General features: G+C 40.3%; 1 protein-coding gene across 3 annotated transcripts in view; it reads right to left on the minus strand.

Moving 5' to 3' along the window:
* Positions 1-21,186, minus strand: part of Ttc4 (tetratricopeptide repeat domain 4) — a 38,347-nt gene that overhangs the window by 6,967 nt on the left and 10,194 nt on the right. Inside the window, exons 6-10 of one of the 3 annotated variants that reach the window (XR_013091801.1) lie at positions 11,705-11,791; positions 9,633-9,850; positions 8,818-8,899; positions 5,294-5,376; positions 2,357-2,829 (exon numbers count right to left, since the gene is read on the minus strand). Coding sequence is in view for 2 of the 3 variants with exons in the window: in XM_076860307.1 (XP_076716422.1) it covers positions 2,727-2,829; positions 5,294-5,376; positions 8,818-8,899; positions 9,633-9,850; positions 11,705-11,791 (573 nt within the window). In the remaining variant the exon portion in view is untranslated. Of the gene's footprint in view, positions 1-1,168; positions 2,830-5,293; positions 5,377-8,817; positions 8,900-9,632; positions 9,851-11,704; positions 11,792-21,186 lie in introns of those variants that run through there. The other 2 variants (XM_076860306.1, XM_076860307.1) reach the window with 2 other exon arrangements.

Genomic DNA, 21,186 nt, shown 5'->3' on the forward strand with positions numbered 1-21,186 from the left:
AGGAGGCTGCACCAACTTGCCCACTAACCCAGAATTTGTTGTGGGCTTATTTCTAGCCACAAAAGCGTCTCTCCAGCTGCATACACACCTTGAGCCTGGTATGTCCACCACACAATGGTTTATCAGGCTCTATTCTTTGTGGACTTTCTGCAAGGACTGCACACTGAACCTTGATGGGAAGGGGTCAGATTCTGCTTCTCACATCAAGGATGGGGATAAAATTGTAAAGAACCAGAGAACATGGCAAACATCCAGTCCTCCATTTCCCTTCTCCACCTGACACTTCAGAGAGAAAGAATGTCATGTGACCCCCACAGTGTGTCAGAGCTGGATCTCAGCTTCCTGTGTGGTTACAGTCCTTTAATACAGGATCTTGTCTCTGCAGGGTCAGAGCCCCTCCTTTAATAAGTGCTGATGACTTAGGCACAAATGACTAAGAAGTTAATGGACATGGGATCCTCTATGCACCCCTATTGATAGACCTGGGAGAGGCTGAAAAAGTACTTAATGGGATGGTTACTTTAAAAGTATTTCAACATACATGGTCTTTAATAGTGTTTATTTTATCTTTTTGGTTTAGAGCAGCATTTCTCAATCTCAGCATTATTGACAACTCCGGTCAGATAATTCCTTGTGGGGGCTGTCCTGTACACCATATGGTGTTTAGAGGCATCCCTGGCCTCTACACTCAATGTCAGTAGCACCCACCAAGTAATTATGTCCCCCAGGAGACAATCTTACTTTTGGTTGTGAATCCCTGGTTTAGTGCTACCTGTCTGCATAGATGTGCCCCTGGATATAGTGTGCTTATGTGAAGAGCCATTGAATTAGTACAGGCCAGGCACTGAGCTAGGTACTTACATGTACTATCGTACAGAAGAGCCATCAATAAGCTGGTGTCACCATCATTTTACAAGTGAAGCAGTTTCCAAGCAGCAGTCCCTAACCCACCCACATTCATAGCAAAGTAGCAGCCACTGAGCTCTACCTCTGGTCTAATACTGTCTTCTAAGTCCCTCTCTTCCCTCTGCCCCAGCTGTTGGAGGGGAGTAGGAACTGAAGAGAATGTACAGCAAGAAGCTGGCTGATGGCCTAGCCTGCTAGGAGCCTAAAGAGAGGACTGGGTGCTGAGGATAAAAGTCACAGAACTCTTCTCAGGTACATTTCAATGTACAATTTGGTGGCATCCAGCACTTCATCCCAGTCTCACAGTATCTAGGAAGGAGGCTGTGCAGGCATCTCTAATCAGAGATAAGTGAGGGCACAGTGGAGCCTACTGTGCTCCACAATAGTGAGGTGGCCAGTGACAGCTGCTACAAGAACCCTCAATGCCTGCAGGGGTTGTTGCTGACTACATGTTATGCCCTCTACCCAAAATTCTGAGTTCTTACAAAGGGAGACAGATTGAAGTGAGAGAGGATGGCCTAAGTGTGGCCAAAACTAGACTTGGGAAAGACCCTGGCCTGGCAGGAACCAGCACCTAGAAGGAAAGCTGTCTGGTTCTTTGTAAATATTCCACAGCCAATTTCTCTTCCAAAAACAATGATGCACACAAGACAAACCCCAAACTAGCTCATCTGAAGGACAGCAGCTGATTTCAGTTTAATGAAGTATTAGTCAGCTCTGCTATTATAACCAACAACCCCAAATCTCAGCAAACATCTATTTCTCATTCATGATACAATCAATGGCTTCTGGCCGGCTGCTTGGGCTCTGCTCCCTGTGCCTTCCCACTCTGTCACTCAAGCTGAAGGCAATGCCCCTATTTGGGATCTCACAGAAGAGTCAAAGAGCACAAGCCATCATGTACCGGCTCTTCAAGCTTCTGGATGAGCACAGGTCCCATCTGCTCACATAACTTTGCACGAGCAGTAAGAAGTACACTCCCATCCGGGGAAGGGGTGGCCACTGCAGGAAGTAACACAGCTACCAGTAAAGATACACAAAGCCCTCTAGGACATGAGGAACAAATAGCTGAAGACAAAAATATAACCTATGACAATGATCCAAGATGCAAAAAGATTTTCTATTTTAAAAGGACTAAAAGCCTAGCCAGGAGCAATAATGATGCATGCCTGTTCCCAGTAGTCAGCAGGCTGAGGTAGGAGGATCACTTGAGCTCAGGAGTTTGAGAGCAGCCTAGGAAACATAGTGAGACCCCAACTCAAGACAAACAGGCAAACAAACAAGAAGGCATAAAACCCTAAAATGTGAAAACCAGAGAGGAACTGAGAGACCACTGTCCAAGTCTACTGAAGTTTTCACACTGCAAAGACCAGGGAAACTGGCAAACCTCTAAGGGGTACCAAGGATCCTAGCCTTAAGGCCTTACAACTCTATACAGAGCTGGTTTTACCGACTTAGAAGAGTGTTCTTTCCTAAGGTGACTGACACCACGAAGGTTCAGAAGCACATCATATCATGAGTTGGTTTCCATAGGCCAGTGAGTTTTTTGTGGTAACAGGAGCAGACAGTCTCTTGAGATGCACTACAAGGACATCACAACCAAGGCACAGAGTTTTGTATCCACTAGGAGAGTGATAAACAGCCAGAGCTCAGTACTTGGCCAGAGGCTCATCCTTCCTCCAGCATGAAGATAGGAAGGACTGTCTCTGGGGTGACAAAAGAACACTGCTGGACCGAGGATGTGTCCTGCTGATTCAAGTGAGCTAAATTGCAGGTGACGCAGGAGATCCAGGAAAGCTGGCTGTCACAGCCTGGTTCAGTCACTTTATCTGGTGTACCTGCCTCCCCCGGAGATAATTCTTGCAAAAAGAAGAGGATCCTACACAGACGAGAAATGCTGGTGTCAGGGCTTTTACAGAGTACCTGTAGTAAACACACAAAGAGGGGGGTTAACTAAATTATGATCTTAAATCATCAAGGTGAATGATCTTAAACAGCCAGCATTCATATGAATAAACATTAAAACCCAAGTTTAGCAAATTTATTTGTTTGACTGTTTATAAATCTGTAAAACTAGCATGACATTCTTCCCCTTACAACCTAATCAGAACCTTTAGGCCAGTCTTCCAGCATCAATGCTTATCCATGGATAAACAAAATCATAAAACATTTTCATTTATTCATTCAGCAGTCAGTGAGTGACAAGGACAACCTAGGCCCTGTGTTGAAAACAGATTAAAAAATGAACATACAGCCAGGATGTGCAGATTACCTGTAATCCCAGCAGCTCAGGAGGCAGAGGCAGGAGGATCATGCATTCAAAGCCAGCCTCAGCAAAAGCAAAGCACTAAGCAACTCAGTGAGACCCTGTCTTCAAATAAAATACAAAATAGGGCTGGGGATGTGGCTCAGTGATTGAGTGCCCCTGAGTTTAATCCCTTGTACTCTGCCCCCCATCCCCCCTCAAAAAAGAACATATAAAAACGTAGAGGAAAAAAGTAAAAAACTATTGTCCCTTGCTCTCAGGTTCAATCCTGGGAGATGGGGGCAGAAATAAAAAAACAATTGAAGGCAGCAAGCACAACTATAGAAGCATTTGTGAAATAACAGCCTCAGTGCAAGGAGGCACAATTCCCTCTACAGGGAGAGGAACCAGGAAAGGCTCCCTAAAAGATGCCATGTCAGAACATGGTTTTAATTTGGGGAGGGGGTTGAGGAGTAGGGGAGCAAAAGCCAGGAGGTGCAGATTATCAGAGTATAAAGCTATCACTGGAACATAAAGTAAATGGAGTGAGACAGGTTAGAGAGATGGGCAAGGCCTTGGCCTCCCAGGTCTAAGGGTATTTGCGTTATCCAGTGTCTGGTTCTGGACAGAGGGGTCTGTTTCTTGGCTCCACCCAGTTCAGGGTCTGGAGCTTCCAGAAACCCATCCCAGATAGCCTAAGTATCACTCCTAATACCATTTACATTTTCTAAAAGTATGACATTGCTTTTCCTCCATGGATCAGTCTGCTTTATTTTTTGGAAATGGGGTACATGGTGGACCTCAGGCCTTAAGAATTCTGGGCAATTTACTAACAACAGAGAAAATGATCAGCTGATATTCTGTCCATAAACTAGAAGGAAGATTTGGGATCACAGCAAAATACCACTAAGAGAACTACTAATCAAATTTGGAAAGTCTTCCCTATCTGCCTCCCAAGGCAAATCAGAAGCATCAAGCTCAGCTAGACCTTGACCCTTAACAATTCAGTCAGCACTTCACCAACACCTATCCCATCTGTTCTAAAGCTTTTTCCAACCCATTCCCTCATACTTCAGGGCTTACCCAAGAGTACACTTCAAACCTCTACATTACTATGTACAGTTTACTTAAACAAATACCTCCGTGACTCCATACACTACCAGGGTATAAAGTTGATGTGCCTTAATAAGGCATTCAAGTTTATGCTTCATGTGTGGTTCTAACTTAGCTCTTCAGCCTCATTCTCTTCAGCCTCATATCCAGCCACCTTCTTTCTCCCCAAAACACTGGGCTCCTTTAACCTAAGCGCAAAAGAACCTGCCTGCCTTCTCTTTGCTCAAAATTAAAGAAAGCAGTCTAATAGTCAACTTACTAATGCTGAGGGCACTCTCATATAAGCAGATGAGAGACAACCGCCAAATCCCACCTGCTGCTACTGCTAGTGACAAAGATACTCTATTGCAGAGGGTTTATCCTACGTAGTTTATAAGACCACTCTGACTCCTACTGGCTCAGTGGTATTCAAGTGCCTGAGAAACACAGGTGAGAGTTACTGTTCCTATTCTAGAGATGAAGGAAGAGCCCCAGGGAGGCATAGCGGGCTCAGGGTCACATGGTCAGTGAATGAAGGTTTCTGACTTCAAAAGCCAATGCTCTTTCACATGACAGTATCAGGAGACAAGAGAAAAATTAGGAAACCCACTTGAATCAAATGTATGAAATATGATATGTCAAGAGCTATGTAATGTTTTGAACAACTAATAATAAAAAAAATAATGCTTAATAAATAGTAAATAAATGCTCAAAAAAAAAAAAAAAAGAAGCCTGTTCTGTTTTGCTGCCTTCAGGTACAAAAGCCAGGTAGCTTTTCCCATCTGAGACCAGCCTATTTACTTGCCCTGCCCTGGGGGCATCAGAGCTGTAGTGCAGTGGCTATCATCACCTTGCAAGCTGTCTGGCAAACAGCTGGGTTTCATGGGCCAGGCCAGCCCACATGGCTGCTGTCTCACACAGCTTTGTGCCAGTGCAGAAGGGAGGAGAGTACAAGGTGATCACTAAGTGGAGGAATGAAAAACTGGCTGTACCCCTGGGGAGATGCCTGAGCATCTTCCCCAGTCTACTCAGACCCACAGAGCTGCTCACCTGGGGTGCTGCAGCACCTGTAGCAGGGTGCTCTTGGGAGGTACCTGGTATAGTTCTGCCCCATCCTCATCCTCAAAGTAGACCTATAAGATTAATGGAATAGAGTCAGAAACCAAGAGCTTCAATAGCCAGAGGCATATTAAGGTCTGCCGCAGTCTGGCTGGGCACAATTCAGGAGCCACTTGTCAAAAGAAACTAACTTTATTTTTAGAACCACACAAGATAAACAAAACAGCTCCTCAGGAAAAAACCCTCAGAGCCCAACTGCCACCACCTGCTTCCCACAAGCCACACACCCCTACAACCTCCTCCTCCCACAATCCTCCTGCTCTTGAGGCCGATTGGCTGGGTCGCATGGGCGGAGCCAAAAAAGTCCCCCAATGAGCAGCTCCGTGGTCTGAAAGGGCAGGGAAACAGCCCAATGAGCATCACCACAGAGGAGCCAATCAGCTAGATGTTGCTAGATGTTGCTGGGGCTGCTGTGAGCCAATCATCAGCTGGTAGTCTGAAAGGGCAGGGAAACAGCTCAATGAGCATCTCCACAGAGGAGCCAATCAGCTAGGTGTTGCTGGGGCCGCTGTGAGCCAATCATCAGCTGGCAGTCTAAAAGTTTGCTGGAGCCCCTTCGGCTGTGGCTCTCAACATCTCCCCCTCTCTGTTTAAACAAGAAGCATGTGGCTTAGGGACCGTGCCTGCCTTAGGTTGTCCAATAGTACATATGGTCCTTACCCGTTATCGGATGAGCTGACCTCAAGGCGTCAGCCTCCTGTCTTAGGTTGGTACCACAGTAATTGGATCTTACCCGTCATTGACTACCAGTCCAGTATACAGCCACACCTGTGTAGAGGTCTTCGTACCAGCGGGGGGGTGAGGTTCTTTGCCTCACCTCTGTTGGCCCCCAAATTTTAGCTGAACGATCATGACAAACAGAAGGGAGGAAGATACACCAAGCCAGCTGACGGCTCCTTTTGGAAAAATTGTACCACCGATGACACCATCAGCATAAATACCCCAACACTACCAGAAGTTGCTGCACCAACAGATAGTTCATAATGCATACAAGTGAGTTCACAATGCATATAAGTGATACATAGTCCAGGCAAGTTCTGCAAGCAGTTCAGTGATGGCTATTGCAGAAGCTGTAGATTGGTTTTATCTTTGTCTTTTGGTGGCAGTTGGGCTCTGAGGGTTTTTTCCTGAGGAGCTGTTTTGTTTATCGTGTGTGGTTCTAAAAATAAAGTTAGTTTCTTTTGACAAGTGGCTCCTGAATTGTGCCCAGCCAGACTGCGGCAAAGGTCAATCCCAGAGACAAGTTAAGGAGATTGCAACCCTTGTTGGTTGAATGCCCCCTTTCCACAGCTGTGGGACCAAGTGTGTTACATTCGTCCTCCCCTCAACACCATGAGAAAGGCTAGCAGTTCCATTCTCCAAAGACAGAACCAAGGTTCAATGTCACCAGTAGTAAAGAGACAAGCCAAGGCTCAAGCCCAGGCCATATAACCTTCTCTTCCCTAATAATTTAGTCCTTGAGCCACTGTGGGGTGGGAAGAAAGCCATGGTAACCCAGAGCAAAGAACTAAGCAGGTGTCTGCGTGGGGAGAGTCAGGGGGAGGGGTGTCAGAGCTAGACCAGTGAAGGAGGGGTCCCTGCTGGGAGCCAGCCAGCCTCAGCAAGGTGAGAAGGGCTTCCCTCTCAGATGGCTGTCCAGGGTGGGTCAGAGCCCAAGTGGGATGAGGAGCGTGTCCATGTGTAGGCCAGCTGAAGTGGACTATAAGGACAAAAGCAGGTGAGGAGGGCAACCAGTCAGCAGAGATGGCCTGTTGTATAGCGAGAACCCAAGCAGGATGAGGAGGATGTGAAAGTAGGGATGTCAGATCCTGCACAGGATGAGGAAGGCAGCCTGCTGGAGCAGCAGCCTAACAGAGTCAGGAGGCCAGAAAGGCTGAGGACTATTCCATGGAGGAGAAGAACCAGTGCTACTGACAGGCGGGGGAGATGATTAGACAAGTTAAGTATATTAAGAATACTAAAGTCATTGGTACAAATATAGAAAGGAAAAAAACAAATCCTGTAGTGATGGGTTAGAACTGGAGATACCTCATGTTTTTACACACACATATACATGCTCTCTAAGCAGGGAGGCACTGAGAAGGCACAGAGCTTTGGGCTTCTAAATAGCATTCTCCACTAGAAAGAACCAAGGCTCCTGCGGGGGAAATGACAGACTTCAGAGCTAGGGCAAGGAAAATACATTCAGAACTTGGAACATCTTGTGCTTAAAACATGGAGGTAAGTCAAAAGGACAAAATTTGAAGAGATTCCCACTGGCCAAATCTAGGACAATTAGGCATAAAATAAATAATCAGAGTAGCACATTATAAAGAAATTTGTATAAAAGAATAAACCATAAATTTACTAATATAAAAAAAACAAATATATTGAAGGTTTGAGGAACAATGGGATATTTACATCATTTCAAAATTTTTCCCTATAAAATACTTATCAATCATAAAGGAGAAAGAATAACTGTATATTAGAGAAGCCTGGCAGACCCCTTTCCCATCAGGCGATTACTGAATTTCAGTAAGGGGGAAAATTGAAATCAGGTACCACCTGATAGGATGCAATGAGAACACAGCATTATTTCTGTGATAGTCCAACTGAATATATAGAACCCAAATCCAGTCACAGAAACATGAGGCAAACCACAGACAGGCACTCCACAAATGGTCTACAATCTGCACAGAGTTAAGAAACTGGAGAAAAGTCTGAGGAACACTTCTATGCAGAGGAGACTACAGGATATGATCACTGAATGCCCAGCATGGATCTGAAAGGCCCCATGGGCTGGGAAGGACACTGAGTGGAGCCCAAGGATCAAAGAGCAGCAGTGTGCCGCCAATATAATCCCTGACTTTGGTGGCTATTTGGGGATTATGAAGAAAAATTTCCTTGTAAGAAACATACACAAGTACAGGAATTTAGGACATTAGTTGGCATCTTAATTTCAAATGATTACAAAAAGATAAATTCTTTCTACTATAAACTGATTATTTTTTAATCCCAAGAATGGGATATTATTCAGCCTTAAAAAGGAAGGATGACACATACAATAATATGACATATAATACAACATGGATGAACCCTGAAGATACTAGCTAAGTGAAATAAGCCAGACACAAAAGAACAAGCACTATACAATTCAAACTATGTGTGGTACCCAGAGCAGTCACATTCATAAATAGGAAAGAATAGTGGTTGCCAGGGCTGGAGAAAAGGAAGAATGGGGAGTTATTGATTAATAAGTGAAGAATCTCAATTTGGGATTATGGAATGTTGTGGAGATAATATTGGAAAACACTGTGCATCTACTTAATGTCACTGAACTGTGTACCTAAAATGATTAAAATGTTAAAAATGTTATATATATCTTACAATTTTTTAAAAAAAGCAGTCAGTCTCTCTCCTTTTGTCCCCTCCCCTAAATAAAATCTCATAAAGGAACAAAATAAAACTTCTCTTACCTCCAGATTATCAGGGCGGTATTTTTGCTCTGAGTCCCAAGCGGGTATTTCACCAAACATCACCATTAGATGATCAATAAACCTAAGGATGTAACATATACTTTCTGGGTATCAAAACCTCAAGATCTACATCAGTCCCTGGACAGCAATTCACAGAGACAAAAAGAATGTATAAAACGCAAAATAGGTTTAATCCATTCTGACGGTAGTGCCCAAAATGTGGTATATGCATATCACTTATCTATGACATAATTTCTTTAAACAGACTCAAGAGTTAAAAACATTTCTCATATTTAGCCATATTCTAAGCATTAACCCTATGAAATCACAAGATAAATGTGCCATCTATATTTTTTCTAATATACACTTAAATTACCTAAAATGATTTCACACTTCACCAGAGGTGTGCCACTCTTTGGCAAACACTATACTGTGGTGTTACACTGACCAGCCCAGGCAGTATGACAATGAGACTTGTCAATGAGACTTGTATCTATCATTAAAACCTAGTTGGGCTGGTATTGTGGCCTAGCATGCGTGAGGCACTGGGTTCAATCCCCAGTACCACATATAAAATAAACAAATAAAATAAAGGTATTATGTCCATCTATAACTAAAAAAACAAATTTTTTTAAAACCTAGTTAACAGAAGTTCACTCAGCTATAGGATAGAGAAGTTATATCAAATCAGATTGTATGAAACCCTCTGAACTATTCTTTTCCCTTCTCAACCAAAAATCCACCTGTCCTACCTACAAAGACAGCAGGGAGAGAAAATGCCAGCCAGAGCAGAAGGTTTTGGGGCAAGTGATTACCTGGAATCCTCATGGAAAGCAGAGATGAAGTCCGACTGGGCATACTCCGGGTACAGAAAGAGCACAGGCCAGCTTAGCCTTCCCTGGTCATCTAGACTCAGCCTGGCTCCATAGGGATTCTCAGAGCTAAGTCCATCCAGAAAAATCTCACCTATACCTTCTGAGGCTGAATCTTCATCCTCACCAGCAGCTTCAGGGATGAGCCTGATGTTCCTAGCCTGGGTTAAAGACAAGGTTATGTGGGAAGACAGAAATCCATTTCACTGAAATAGGGAAACCTAACAACGTAAGCTCCTAGAGGGCCAGCTCTACCCAAGATTAACCATCACGATCCCTGAGGACTGGCAGGGCACAGTAGGCACCACTTGTTTAACTCACTTTCACTAGGCATCTACCATTTATCTACCATGTGGACTATGTCACAGAGAGGAGCACACATGGTTCCCCCCACCTCCCGCCCTTAAGCCTTTGTTTATGTCTAGTGGGGAGACAGCTATGGAAATAATTACAATAATAAAATTAAGAAGTACAATTGTGGAACTGCAGACAATGGAATTATTCACCCTGGGGCTGGAAGTATTGGAAAATGCTAAGCTCTGAATGATGACTTTGAAAGGCAGAGAAGATGGGGGTAGGGGATTAGAATAATATGCCACCATAAAAAAAAAAATGTGCAAAGACAAAGAAAAGATCAAGAGTGTAGCCTGGACAAAAATGTTAAGTGTTTCAATTTGGCTAGGACATAGGATACTATAAAAAATGTATACAGACTTTATCTTGACAGTCAGATAAAGAAATGAGGATCAATCAGGGGTCTGAATAGAAGGGTCACCTCTTATGTACATGTGTGGAGGTTTATAAGTTTAGCACATGAAGGGAAATCATATGCAATCAGAATTACTTTTGATAAAACAGGGACTAGCAAACTTTCTTAAAGAATCTGATAATGTATGCTAAATAGTCTCTGTTGAAATTAACCAAATTTGCCATTGTAGTGTGAGAACTACCATAAATAATATATGAACAGTCAAAGCTGTGTTCCAATGGCTGTAGTTTGCTGATCCTGCTTAAAACCATCAGTAAGGGTTGGGGTTGCAGCTTACTGGTAGAGCACTTGTCTAGCACGTGTGAGGCACTGGGTTTGATCCTCAGCCCCAAATAAAAATAAATAAAACTACTGTGTCTATCTATAACTAAAAATATGTTTAAAAAAATAAATAAAGTATGGCTTGTATTCTATTGAGAATAATTCTCATGCATACTGAAATCTACGATGCAGGGTTGGACTAAAGGAGAAAACCAAATTAAAAAAAAAAGTCTGTATGTAAATGTCTAGTATTCCAATATCCTACATTTGAGAAAATGACCAAATCTTTCATTGTGAATGAGATGAGAAATAACAGATTGTTTGTTAGATAAGTGGAGGCATTTTAGAAGTGTTAAATCTTAAAGTCAAACATGTACCTTAAATGTGTGGATAATTTAACTGAACAAAAAATCAAATCAAAACCCACCCCACAATCTCTCAACAGGTGTTATGTACCTTATGGAAATGAAGCCAGCACTAACAAGGTTCAAGCAAGATTTGAGTCACAGTACAAAAATTTCAAAATGCAGGAAACAGAGGAAAAGGGAGGCAGGATGTTGTTGTTATAAAAGAGCAACATCCTAAAAATTCAGCTTCTCAGGATGTAGTATAACACAGTGATGAAGAGCAAAGCCCTGGCTGACACTCATTAGCTGTGTGAGGTTTCTTCACCTCTCTGAGGCTATTTCAACAGTTAGCAGAACAGGAACAAGAAGACCCCCCTCAGATGCTGTAGTGAAGATGAAAGGAGAGGTCACTTGACCCAGAGCAGTACTCAGTATGTTAGAGACCAGCACATTCACACAGTGGGAGAGCTGACTCAACTCGGGGGGGTCTGACTCCAGAGCCGGGGCTCCTTTGTCACACTGCTTCACCAAAGCAGAAAGAAAATGAACACAGTCATTCCAGTAAGAAAGGTCCCCAGCAGGCATCACAGGATTAGTGGATTTTGCAGGACTGGGGGACCTAAGGTTTGAGAACTTACCTTGATGGCTTGGAGTAAAGCCTCATTCTGATTCTGCTCCTTCTTTTCTTTCAACTTTGCTTTCCTCACATCCCTCTGTTCAGTTCGCTGGAGATGAAATTCAGATACATCAGCCCCAGGGAACTTGCTTCCTCCTCCCCTGCCTGCAGCCTATGCCTGAATGAATGCCTCTCTGGACTCTGTTCAAGCCATGCTCCTATGTTGAGGGCTGCCAGGGGCTGATTCAGTTCAATAAACATGCACAAAGCACACACCAAGGTGTGAGGTGCTATCGGCAGAAGTATAAGGTCTAGTTCCCATACTCAAGGAACTCACAGTCTACTGAGAGGTACAGACCAGTGAAGAGACACGTGTAACAGGTGTGCTCTGTGTTAGTCTGCTGGAGTGAACCAAGTGCTATGAAACACAGGCAGTGACTGACCATGCCCAACTGAGGAAGCAGGCTTAGACAAGGAAGACTGACTGACAAAGAAGAAAGGGCAGTCTCCATATAGGAACTGACACAGGGCAGATGAGCACCTCATGGGGAATTTCAACTTCCCTGGTTTGGCTGGAGTACAGGATAACACAATGGAAAAAACTAGGACAAGAACCTATCAGAGGTTCTGCCTTTTGAACAATTGTAATCCATGACAGAAAAACACCAACATTCTACTCAATATAGCAGAAATATACTTCAGATTTTCTTTTCCTGCTAATCTACCCAATACCCATTGTTTCTGCTTTCATCCTCAGAACTACACATTAGTAGGAGTCAGCAAATGTTTTCTGTTAAGCAAGACAGTAAATATTTTAGGCTGCACAGACCATGGATGATCTCTGTTGCATATTATCTGGTTGTCTGTTTATAACCCCCCTTTGGTATATTTTTTTTTAATTGAAATGGAGTCTCAGTGTGCTGCCCAGGATGGTCTTGAACTCTTGGGCTCAAATAATCCTCCCACCTCAGTTTTGTGAGTATTGGGACTACAGGTACATGGCACCACATCTGGCTTATACTACCTAAAAAAATAATAATTTTGCTGAAATATAATGTGCATGTTTTAAGGGCACAGTTCAATGAGTTTTGACAAATGTATACACCTGGGTGCCTAAAAGACCAATCAAGATAGAGAACATTTCTACATCCCTTCTGCCTCTTTGTAGTCAGTCCCCCTCCCAACCCATCACTGATAAGCTTCTTTCCTTTTATTGCCAAATAATATTTCTTTGAATAAACATACTATAATCTGCCTATCTATTCTCCTGTTGTTGAACACAAACTCTGTTTCTGGGCTGTTATATAAGGAAAAGGCTATGAACATTTGTATATAAGTCTTATTGTGTACACCTTTCAATTTCTCTTAGGCAGACACATAGAAGTGAAACTGCTAGGTCACAGGATAAGTGTCCAAAATAAAACACTGACTTCGAAAGTGGTTTTACTATTTTATGTGTCACTGGCAATGTACAAAAGGTCCAGATGCTCTATATATTCACCAATATTTGATTTTGTCAGTCTTTTTACAATTTTGACTATTCAGATAGGAATGAATTGGGATCTCACTGAGGTTTTTTTTATTTTTTTCTATACTGGGAATGGAACCCAGGGTCTTGAGCACGCCAGGCAAAGTTCTACCGTTGAGATGTATCCCCAGACTTGTTTTTTGAGATGGTGTCTTATTTAATTGCCAAGGCTGGCCTTGAACTTGCAATCCTGCCTCAGCCTCCTGAGTTGCTGGGATTACAGGTGTGCACCACCTCACCTGGCATCCTTGAGTTTTAATTTACATTTCCCTGATGATTAACTATGTTGTTATATTTTCATGTGCTTATTGTAAATCTTCTTTTGAGAAATATCTGTATTTTTTTACCACATTTTAAAATTTTGGTGTTTTGTCTTTTTGATGTTGAGTAGATTTCTTTATGTATTCTGGATACAAATCCTTTATTAAATGTAGTATTACAAATGTTTTCTTCTATTTTATGGCTTGCCTTTTAATTTTCTTAATGATGTCTTTATAGATCAGAATTTTTTTCATTGTTGACCAAGTTCCAATTATTAATAAATTTGTTTTTTATTGTTGGTAAATAATTTAATTTTTGAAAATTGAGGTGAAAGTCACATAAAAAAATAACTTGTTAACCATCATAAGGTATACAATCAGTGACGTTCAGTACATTCACTATATTGTACAATCATCACCTCTATCTGGCTCTGTGACCTTTTCAATACTCTGAAAGGTAATCCCATCCTCATTAAGTAGTCACTTCCCATTCACTCTCCCCAACAACCCCTAGCAACTATCTGCTATGTCCATAGATATACTTATTTTGGATGTTTCATATAAATGGAGTCATACTATACGTGATATTTTTTGTGTCTGTCTTCCTTCACTTATCATAATGTTTTTGAGGTATCCACATTATAGCATGAATCAATCCATTCCATTTTTATGGCTGAATAATATTCCGCTGAGTGGATATACCACATTTTATCCACTCATCAACTGATGGACACTTAGACTGTTCTACTCCAACTAGTGTGAACAGTGTTACTATGAACATTCAGGTACAAGAATTTGTTTGAATAACTGTTTTCAATTCTTTGAAAGTATATACCTAGGAGTAGAACAGCTGAAACATATGGTAATTTTGTTTAACTTTTTGAGGAACTGCCAAACTTTTCAACAATATCAGCATCATTGCAATGTATGAGCTTTCCAATTTCTCCACATCCTTGTCAACATTTGTTAGTTTCCTTAAAAAAAATGTATAGTCATCCTAATGGTTGTAAAATAGTATTTCTCTGGTTTTGATTTGCATTTCCTTATTATTAATGACATTAAGCTTCTTTCTATGGGTTTGTTAGCCATTTGTGTACCATCACTGGAGAAATGTTTATTCAGAACCTTTGTTCATTTAAAAAATGGAGTTCTTATTGAGATATTAAGAGTTCATTATATATTCCAGATAGATGGGTGTGGTGGAGCATGACTATAACCCCAGCAGGAGGATCACAAGTTTGAGGTCAGCCTCAACAACTTAGCAAAACCCTGTCTCAAAAATAAAAAAATAAGCCAGGCACAGTGGCACTTGCCTATAATCCCAGTGGCTCAAGAGGCTGAGGTAGGATGACTCTAGCTCAAAGTCATCCTCAGCAATACAGCAAGGTCCTAAACAACTAAGCAAGACCTTTTTTCTAAATAAAATATAAAGAAGGTCTGGGGATGTGTCTCTATGGTTAAGTGCCCCTGGGTTGAATTCGATACCCCAAATAAAATAAAATAAATCATAAAAAAAATAAGAGGGCTAGGGATATGACTCAGTAATAAAAAAAACAAAAACAAAACCCTGGATTCAGTCTCTAGTACCAAAATTTTTTAAAAGTTTATATGTGTGTGTATACACACACATACGCATATTTATATATAATAAATTTATGTATTTTTCTAGATAAATATTTCTTGCAAGATGACTTACAAATATTTTTCTCCCATTCTGTGGGCTGTCTTTTCACTTTTTTGAGGTTTTTGTTTTTGTTTTTTTGGAACTAGAGATCAAACCCAGGGTCTTGCATGTGCTAAGTAAGCACTCTATCACTAAAATAATCTCCATCATCTTTTCATTTTTTTGATGGAACCTTCTAAAGCAAAAAGGTTTTATTTTGATGAAGTCCTATTTATCTATTTTTTTCTTTTCTTGCTTGGGCTTTATGTCATATTTAAAAAACCACTGTATAATTCAAGGTTGCAAAGACTAATGCCTATGTTTCCTTCTAGGAATTTTATAATTTTAACTCTTACATTTAGCTCTTTGATCCATTTGGAAGTAACCTTTCTTATATAATTTCAAGTAGGAATCCAACTTCATTCTGCTACATGTGGATATCCAGATGTCCCAGAATCCTTTGTTGAAGACTGTTCTTTCCCCACTGAATAACCTCAGCACCCTTGTTGAAAATCAATTCTCTACAAATGGTATTTATTTCTGAGCTCTCAATTCTACTACACTGATCTACATGTCTATCCTATGCCAGTACTACAATATCTTGATTGCTATAGCTTTGTAGTACATTTTGAAATTAGGAAGTATGAGTCTTCTAATTTTTTTTCCCCAAGACTGTTTTGGCTATTCGGTGTTCCTTGAATTTCTAAATGAATATTATGATCAGCTTATCAATTTTTGCAAAGAAGCCAGTTGGAATTTTGATGAAGACTGTATGATCTGTGTATGATTATAATGTTCTAATTTTAAAAAAATAAAAGATTATATGGTTTGGCACACCAATTTGGGAAGTACTGCCATTTTAACAATTTTTAAGATCCAATCCAGAAAAAAATGGATTATCTTTCATTTATTCACATCTTCTTTAATTTCTTTCAACAGTGTTTGGTATTTTTCAAAGTATTTTTCAAAGTATTTTTATGCTACTTTTGTTAAACTTGATCCTAAGTATTTTATTTTTTGATGGTAATATGAATGAAATTATTTTCTTAATTCCATGTGGAGTGTTAATTAAAAGTCTAATGTATAAAACTCGTAAAAGTCTAATGTTAAAACCTACAAGCTTGTTCAACTTGTAAGTCCCAAGAAATTTTTACTGAATCCCTTAGGATTTTCTATACATGAAGTCATATCATCTGCAAGAAAAATACTTTTACTTCTTCTTTTCTTTTAATTTTTAAAGAATAGGTTTGCTAGATATAGAATTCTTAAGATTCTTTTTTTTTTTCTTTCTGTACTCTGACTATGTCATCTCACTGCCATTTGGCTTTCATAGTTTCTGGTAAGAAATCAGCTGTTAGTTTTATTGAGGATTGCTTATACATGGAGAGTCTTTCTTGCTGCTTTAAGATTCTTTTCTTTGCCTTTCAGCAGTTTGATAATGATGTGTCTAGGTATAGGCCATTTTAAATTTATCCTACTTGGAGTCTGTTAAGCTTCTTGGATGTACAAATTATTATTTTTCATTAAATTTGACAAGTTTTGGGACTGGGGATGTGGCTCAAGCGATAGCACGCTCGCCTGGCATGCGTGCGGCCCGGGTTCGATCCTCAGCACCACATACAAACAAAGATGTTGTGTCCACCGATAACTAAAAAATAAATATTAAAATTCTCTCTCTCTCTCTCTCCCTCTCTCTTAAAAAAATGATCTATTTAAAAATAAATAAATAAATTTGACAAGTTTCTGATCATCACTTCTTCAAATATTCCTTTGTCTCTCTTTCACTCTCCCCTCCAATTGGAACCTCGGTTATTCCTACACTAGTGCACTTCATGGCATCTCAAAGGCCTCTAAGTCTTTCTTTATCTTTCTTTTTCTTTTTCCCCATTCTCAACTATCTTCAAGTTTTCAGATTCTTTTCTGCCTACTCAAATTCACTGTTGAGCTTCTCTAGTGAATTTTACATTTCAGTTACTGTTCTTTTTCTCTACAGAAATACTATTAGGTTCTTTTTAAATAATTTATTTTCATTGGCATTTACTATTTGGCAAGACATTACTCTTGTGCTTTTCTTTAGTTCTTTAGACATTGTTTTCTTTTATTCTTAGAACATATTTAAACTAGATAGTTTACAGTCATTGTTTAGTAAATTCTATGTCTGAGCTTCCTCAAGGACAATTCCATTGACTTTTTCCCATCTGCATACTTTCTTCTTTCTTGGCATGTCTTCTAATTTTTTGCTAATAACCAAACACTAGTACACACCTGTAAATCCAGCAACTCAAGGGGCTGAGGCAGGATTGCAAATTCAAGGCGAGCCTCAGCAACTTAGTAAGACCCTGTCTCAAAATAAAAAATAAGATAAAGGAAAAGGAGAAGGAGAGAGGAGAGAGGAGAAGGAAGAGAGAGGAGGAGGGAGGAGAGAGGAGGAGGGAAGAGAGAGGAGGAGGGAGGAGAAAGGAGGAGGGAGGAGAGAGGAGGAGGGAGGAGAGAGGAGGAGGGGGGAGGAGGGGGGAGGAGGGGGAGGAGGGGGAGGAGGGAGAGGAGGAGGAGGAGGAGGAGGAGGAGGAAGGAAGGAAGGAAGGAAGGAAGGAAGGAAGGAAGCAAGCCAAACAGACACTATAATGTGGCAACTCTAGAACTCATATTTGACCATCCACTCCTGGATTTATTATTGTTGCTGTTACTGTTTATTGATTTTTCTCAACTAATTCTGTAAAATGTCTGTATTCTGTCATATGTGACTACTAAAATCTCTACTCATTTGGTCGTCAGCTAACAACTGAGCACAGATTTCCACAAATACCAGAACCAGTAAGTCTTCTAGCTGCTGCCTAGAGGCTCTGTGCACATGCCAGAGCACACCTTCAACACACACTTACTTGAGCAGCTTACAATTCTACCTTAGCCGCCACTTCCTGCTTGGTCAGCCAGAGGTGAGAGTTTAGGTTCCTCTCAGGTCCTTTTCTAAGCACATATGTAATACCCTTGGCATACATATAACCTTCTAGAGTCCCAGGAATACCGAAGGTATTCAAAGCCCCTCCAGAATCTTATCCCTAGCTTTTACTTTTAAGCTTTCTGGTAAGCCTTCATTATCTGTACTAAATGCTATCTGGTGCCGCAGGTATGTGGAATCTTAAAATAATTCCTCTAATGGTTTCTGATGAATGTTCTCCCTTTTAATCTCCCTATTACCATATCCTATCTGAAAAAGCTTTCCATACTGGGTGAGCTCCAAGTTGGGTCATATAAAGACAGCCTATAAGCAGGGTCTTCTAGGGATCTACTAGATGGTCGAATAATGATAACTTGGGAATAAGGCTTTGAAGGAACTGTAATGTTGTTTTTTCTGGTGGCCACCAGGTCACTTTTTTTTTTCACCATGATTATGGACTACCAGCTCTCACAATTACTGGGGAACTGGGAAGGGAGAGATAGGACTGAAACAAGTTGAAATGTCACCAGCTTATTACTACAGCTTATTATTCTTATTATTCTTGGCTATGTTTTTTTATTTTTTCTTATTCTTTTTTGACATTGAGGAGTTTTAGTTCTGAAAACAGAATAGTATACTAAATGATTGTTATGCTGTATTTCCTGTAGTCAGTCAATGGGTAATATAGCAAGAGAAGTCAAATCACTCCATTTCCATTTATGTGAAAACAGTTGCTATCAGTCTTAGAACTGCTGCTCTTTGTTTCTTAGTGTTAAATTCCAAATGTCATGTTTAACACTTAATTCTACCCACAGGTACCACCAAGAAAGCAAGCAGCACACCAGGCAAGCACCTAATTCTCTGTCCTTCTTCAGACTTCAAGAAGCTGTCCCTTCGTGGTCAAGCTGATTTTCTACCTTTACCTATCCTCTCCAAGAGGAGCTCTCAGTTCACACAAGCTACTAGCAAGGCTCTCAGGTCACCATCTTACACAATAAACAAAAAGAACTCCAGAGATTTTGAGCTCACAAAGACTCTCCAAGTGCAATTGCTTTCAAGTACCATGGGAACAGAATGAGTTTCACTTAGGAAATTCCCTTTTATCTTCCCCACTAGCTTTCCCTTTACAGAGCAATTAAACCTAGAGACAAAAAGGTTAGAACTTCATTTGTATGTTATTTCCACAACCTCATCAATATTTCTATAGTTAAAAAGTTCATAGAACATTAGTCATGTTTCTTGAACAACACTTCCTAGCCTGCTGCAAGCTTTTGGTTCATTTCCAGAATTCTAGAAAAGTTGATTTTGACCATTTTTGCCAGTTTTCTCATTGATTTTATGGAGGAGAGAATTTTTGTAGATCTTTTAGTCAACTCTTTACAGTGATATCATCTTATTTATTTTTTATTTACTTGATCTCATCAATCACTGAGAGAGAAGGATATCATCAATTCCATCTATCTGTAGAATTGTCTTTTCCTTCCTTGGGTTGTCAATTCTTGTTTCAAGTAGTTTCAAGCTCTGTTATTAGGTTCCTACACATTTAGAATTATTAAATCTTCCCATAAGGTGATCCATTTTTAAAAATCCTCACTTTATTTTAGCAATACTCACTGCTTTGAAGTCTACTTTCTCTGGCATTAACTTGGCCACAGAAAATCTAGTGCTTATATATGCCAAGCACAAATGAATCCAGAATCAATTTATACTATGACTTTTGAGAATAATTCGGTTATTCAGTAAACAAAGTCAGTTATATCTGATGTCAAGCTTTTGGGCACTGAAATCTCCCCTAAAGTGTATCTTTGCTGCAGACCAAGACGCTTTCACTTAAGTCCACTCTGGGTTTTCTATGGACAGGTGTGGCCACAGCCTTCCACAGGAGCCCTCTCGACATTCATTCCTGTATATATACTTTAGAAACGTTAGAAACCCCCCGTTACCTGGGCTTACAATTCTGTTTACTTAACCAGGTGAGGCCATAGAGATCTATCTTTTCTGATATTTCAAATGATGAGAATGACTTCTGACTCCTTGTTCAGGACCAGCTAAAGATTCTCCAGGCACTAAAATTTCCAATTCCATAGAATAAGCAGTGAGAAGATATTTAAGCCAGGAAAAGGAGACATGAAGTTTCATGCTGGCCTTGTACTGAAAGACAGATGAGGCAGTATTGCACAGTGGCCAAGAGCCTGGGCCCTGAATCAGACTGCCTGCATCTGAAGTCTTCTTCAGCAGAGTTGTGTGACCTGGGCAACTTCCTGATCTCTCTGTGCTTTAGCTACCTTTATAGTGACAGCCCCTACCTCATAGGGGTATTGTGTTGTTTAGATAGTTTAAATAAGTGAAAATTTTAAACTAGAGCCTAGAACATATACACAGTAAATACTATCTAAATATTGGGTAGTATATTTGGTATTAATGGTATTCTGTTGTTATTACTATTTTATCATCATTTTGGCTGTTATGTGTCAGAAATGTGGCATTGTTTTAGCAAGTAATAGGTGTCTTAATACTGGAAGTTGTGCATTAGAAACTTAAGGTTTTGTTTAAATATTTAGCTTGTCCTTTTTTCTTCTTTATTTCAAGAGCTCTACACTATACAGATAAACTATGGCACTCTTATGTTGTTTTCTATTTATTAAAATCATTCAATTCAAAGTCAATTTTTTAAAATATTTTATTTTTTAGTTGTGGTTGGACAAAATACCTTTTATTTTTTTATTTTTATGTGGTGCTGAGTATTGAACCCAGGGCCCTGCATGTGCTAGGCAAGCACTCTATCACTGAGCTACAACTCCACTCCAAAAGTCAATTTTTTACAGAGTCCTTACTGTAGGTCAGGAAATGAGGAGGAGGAAAAACAGGAGGGCAAAGTTAGATACCACTAGCATATACTACTACTACTACAATACTGTATGTTCTTGCTTACCTCAATTTACTTGTTTGTGTCCTCTACAGAGTTCCAAGAATAGAGACTGATTCTTTTGGTTTGTTTTTCTTTTCTTTTCTTCTTCATTTTTGTCTTTGGTACCAAGGATTAAACCCAGGGCTGCTTAATCACCGAGCCACATTCTCAGCCCTTTTTTATATTTTATTATAGGGTCTTGTTGAG

Source organism: Callospermophilus lateralis, chromosome 7 (assembly GCF_048772815.1).
Source record: "Callospermophilus lateralis isolate mCalLat2 chromosome 7, mCalLat2.hap1, whole genome shotgun sequence".
In the NCBI taxonomy this organism is placed as follows: Eukaryota; Metazoa; Chordata; class Mammalia; order Rodentia; family Sciuridae; genus Callospermophilus; species Callospermophilus lateralis.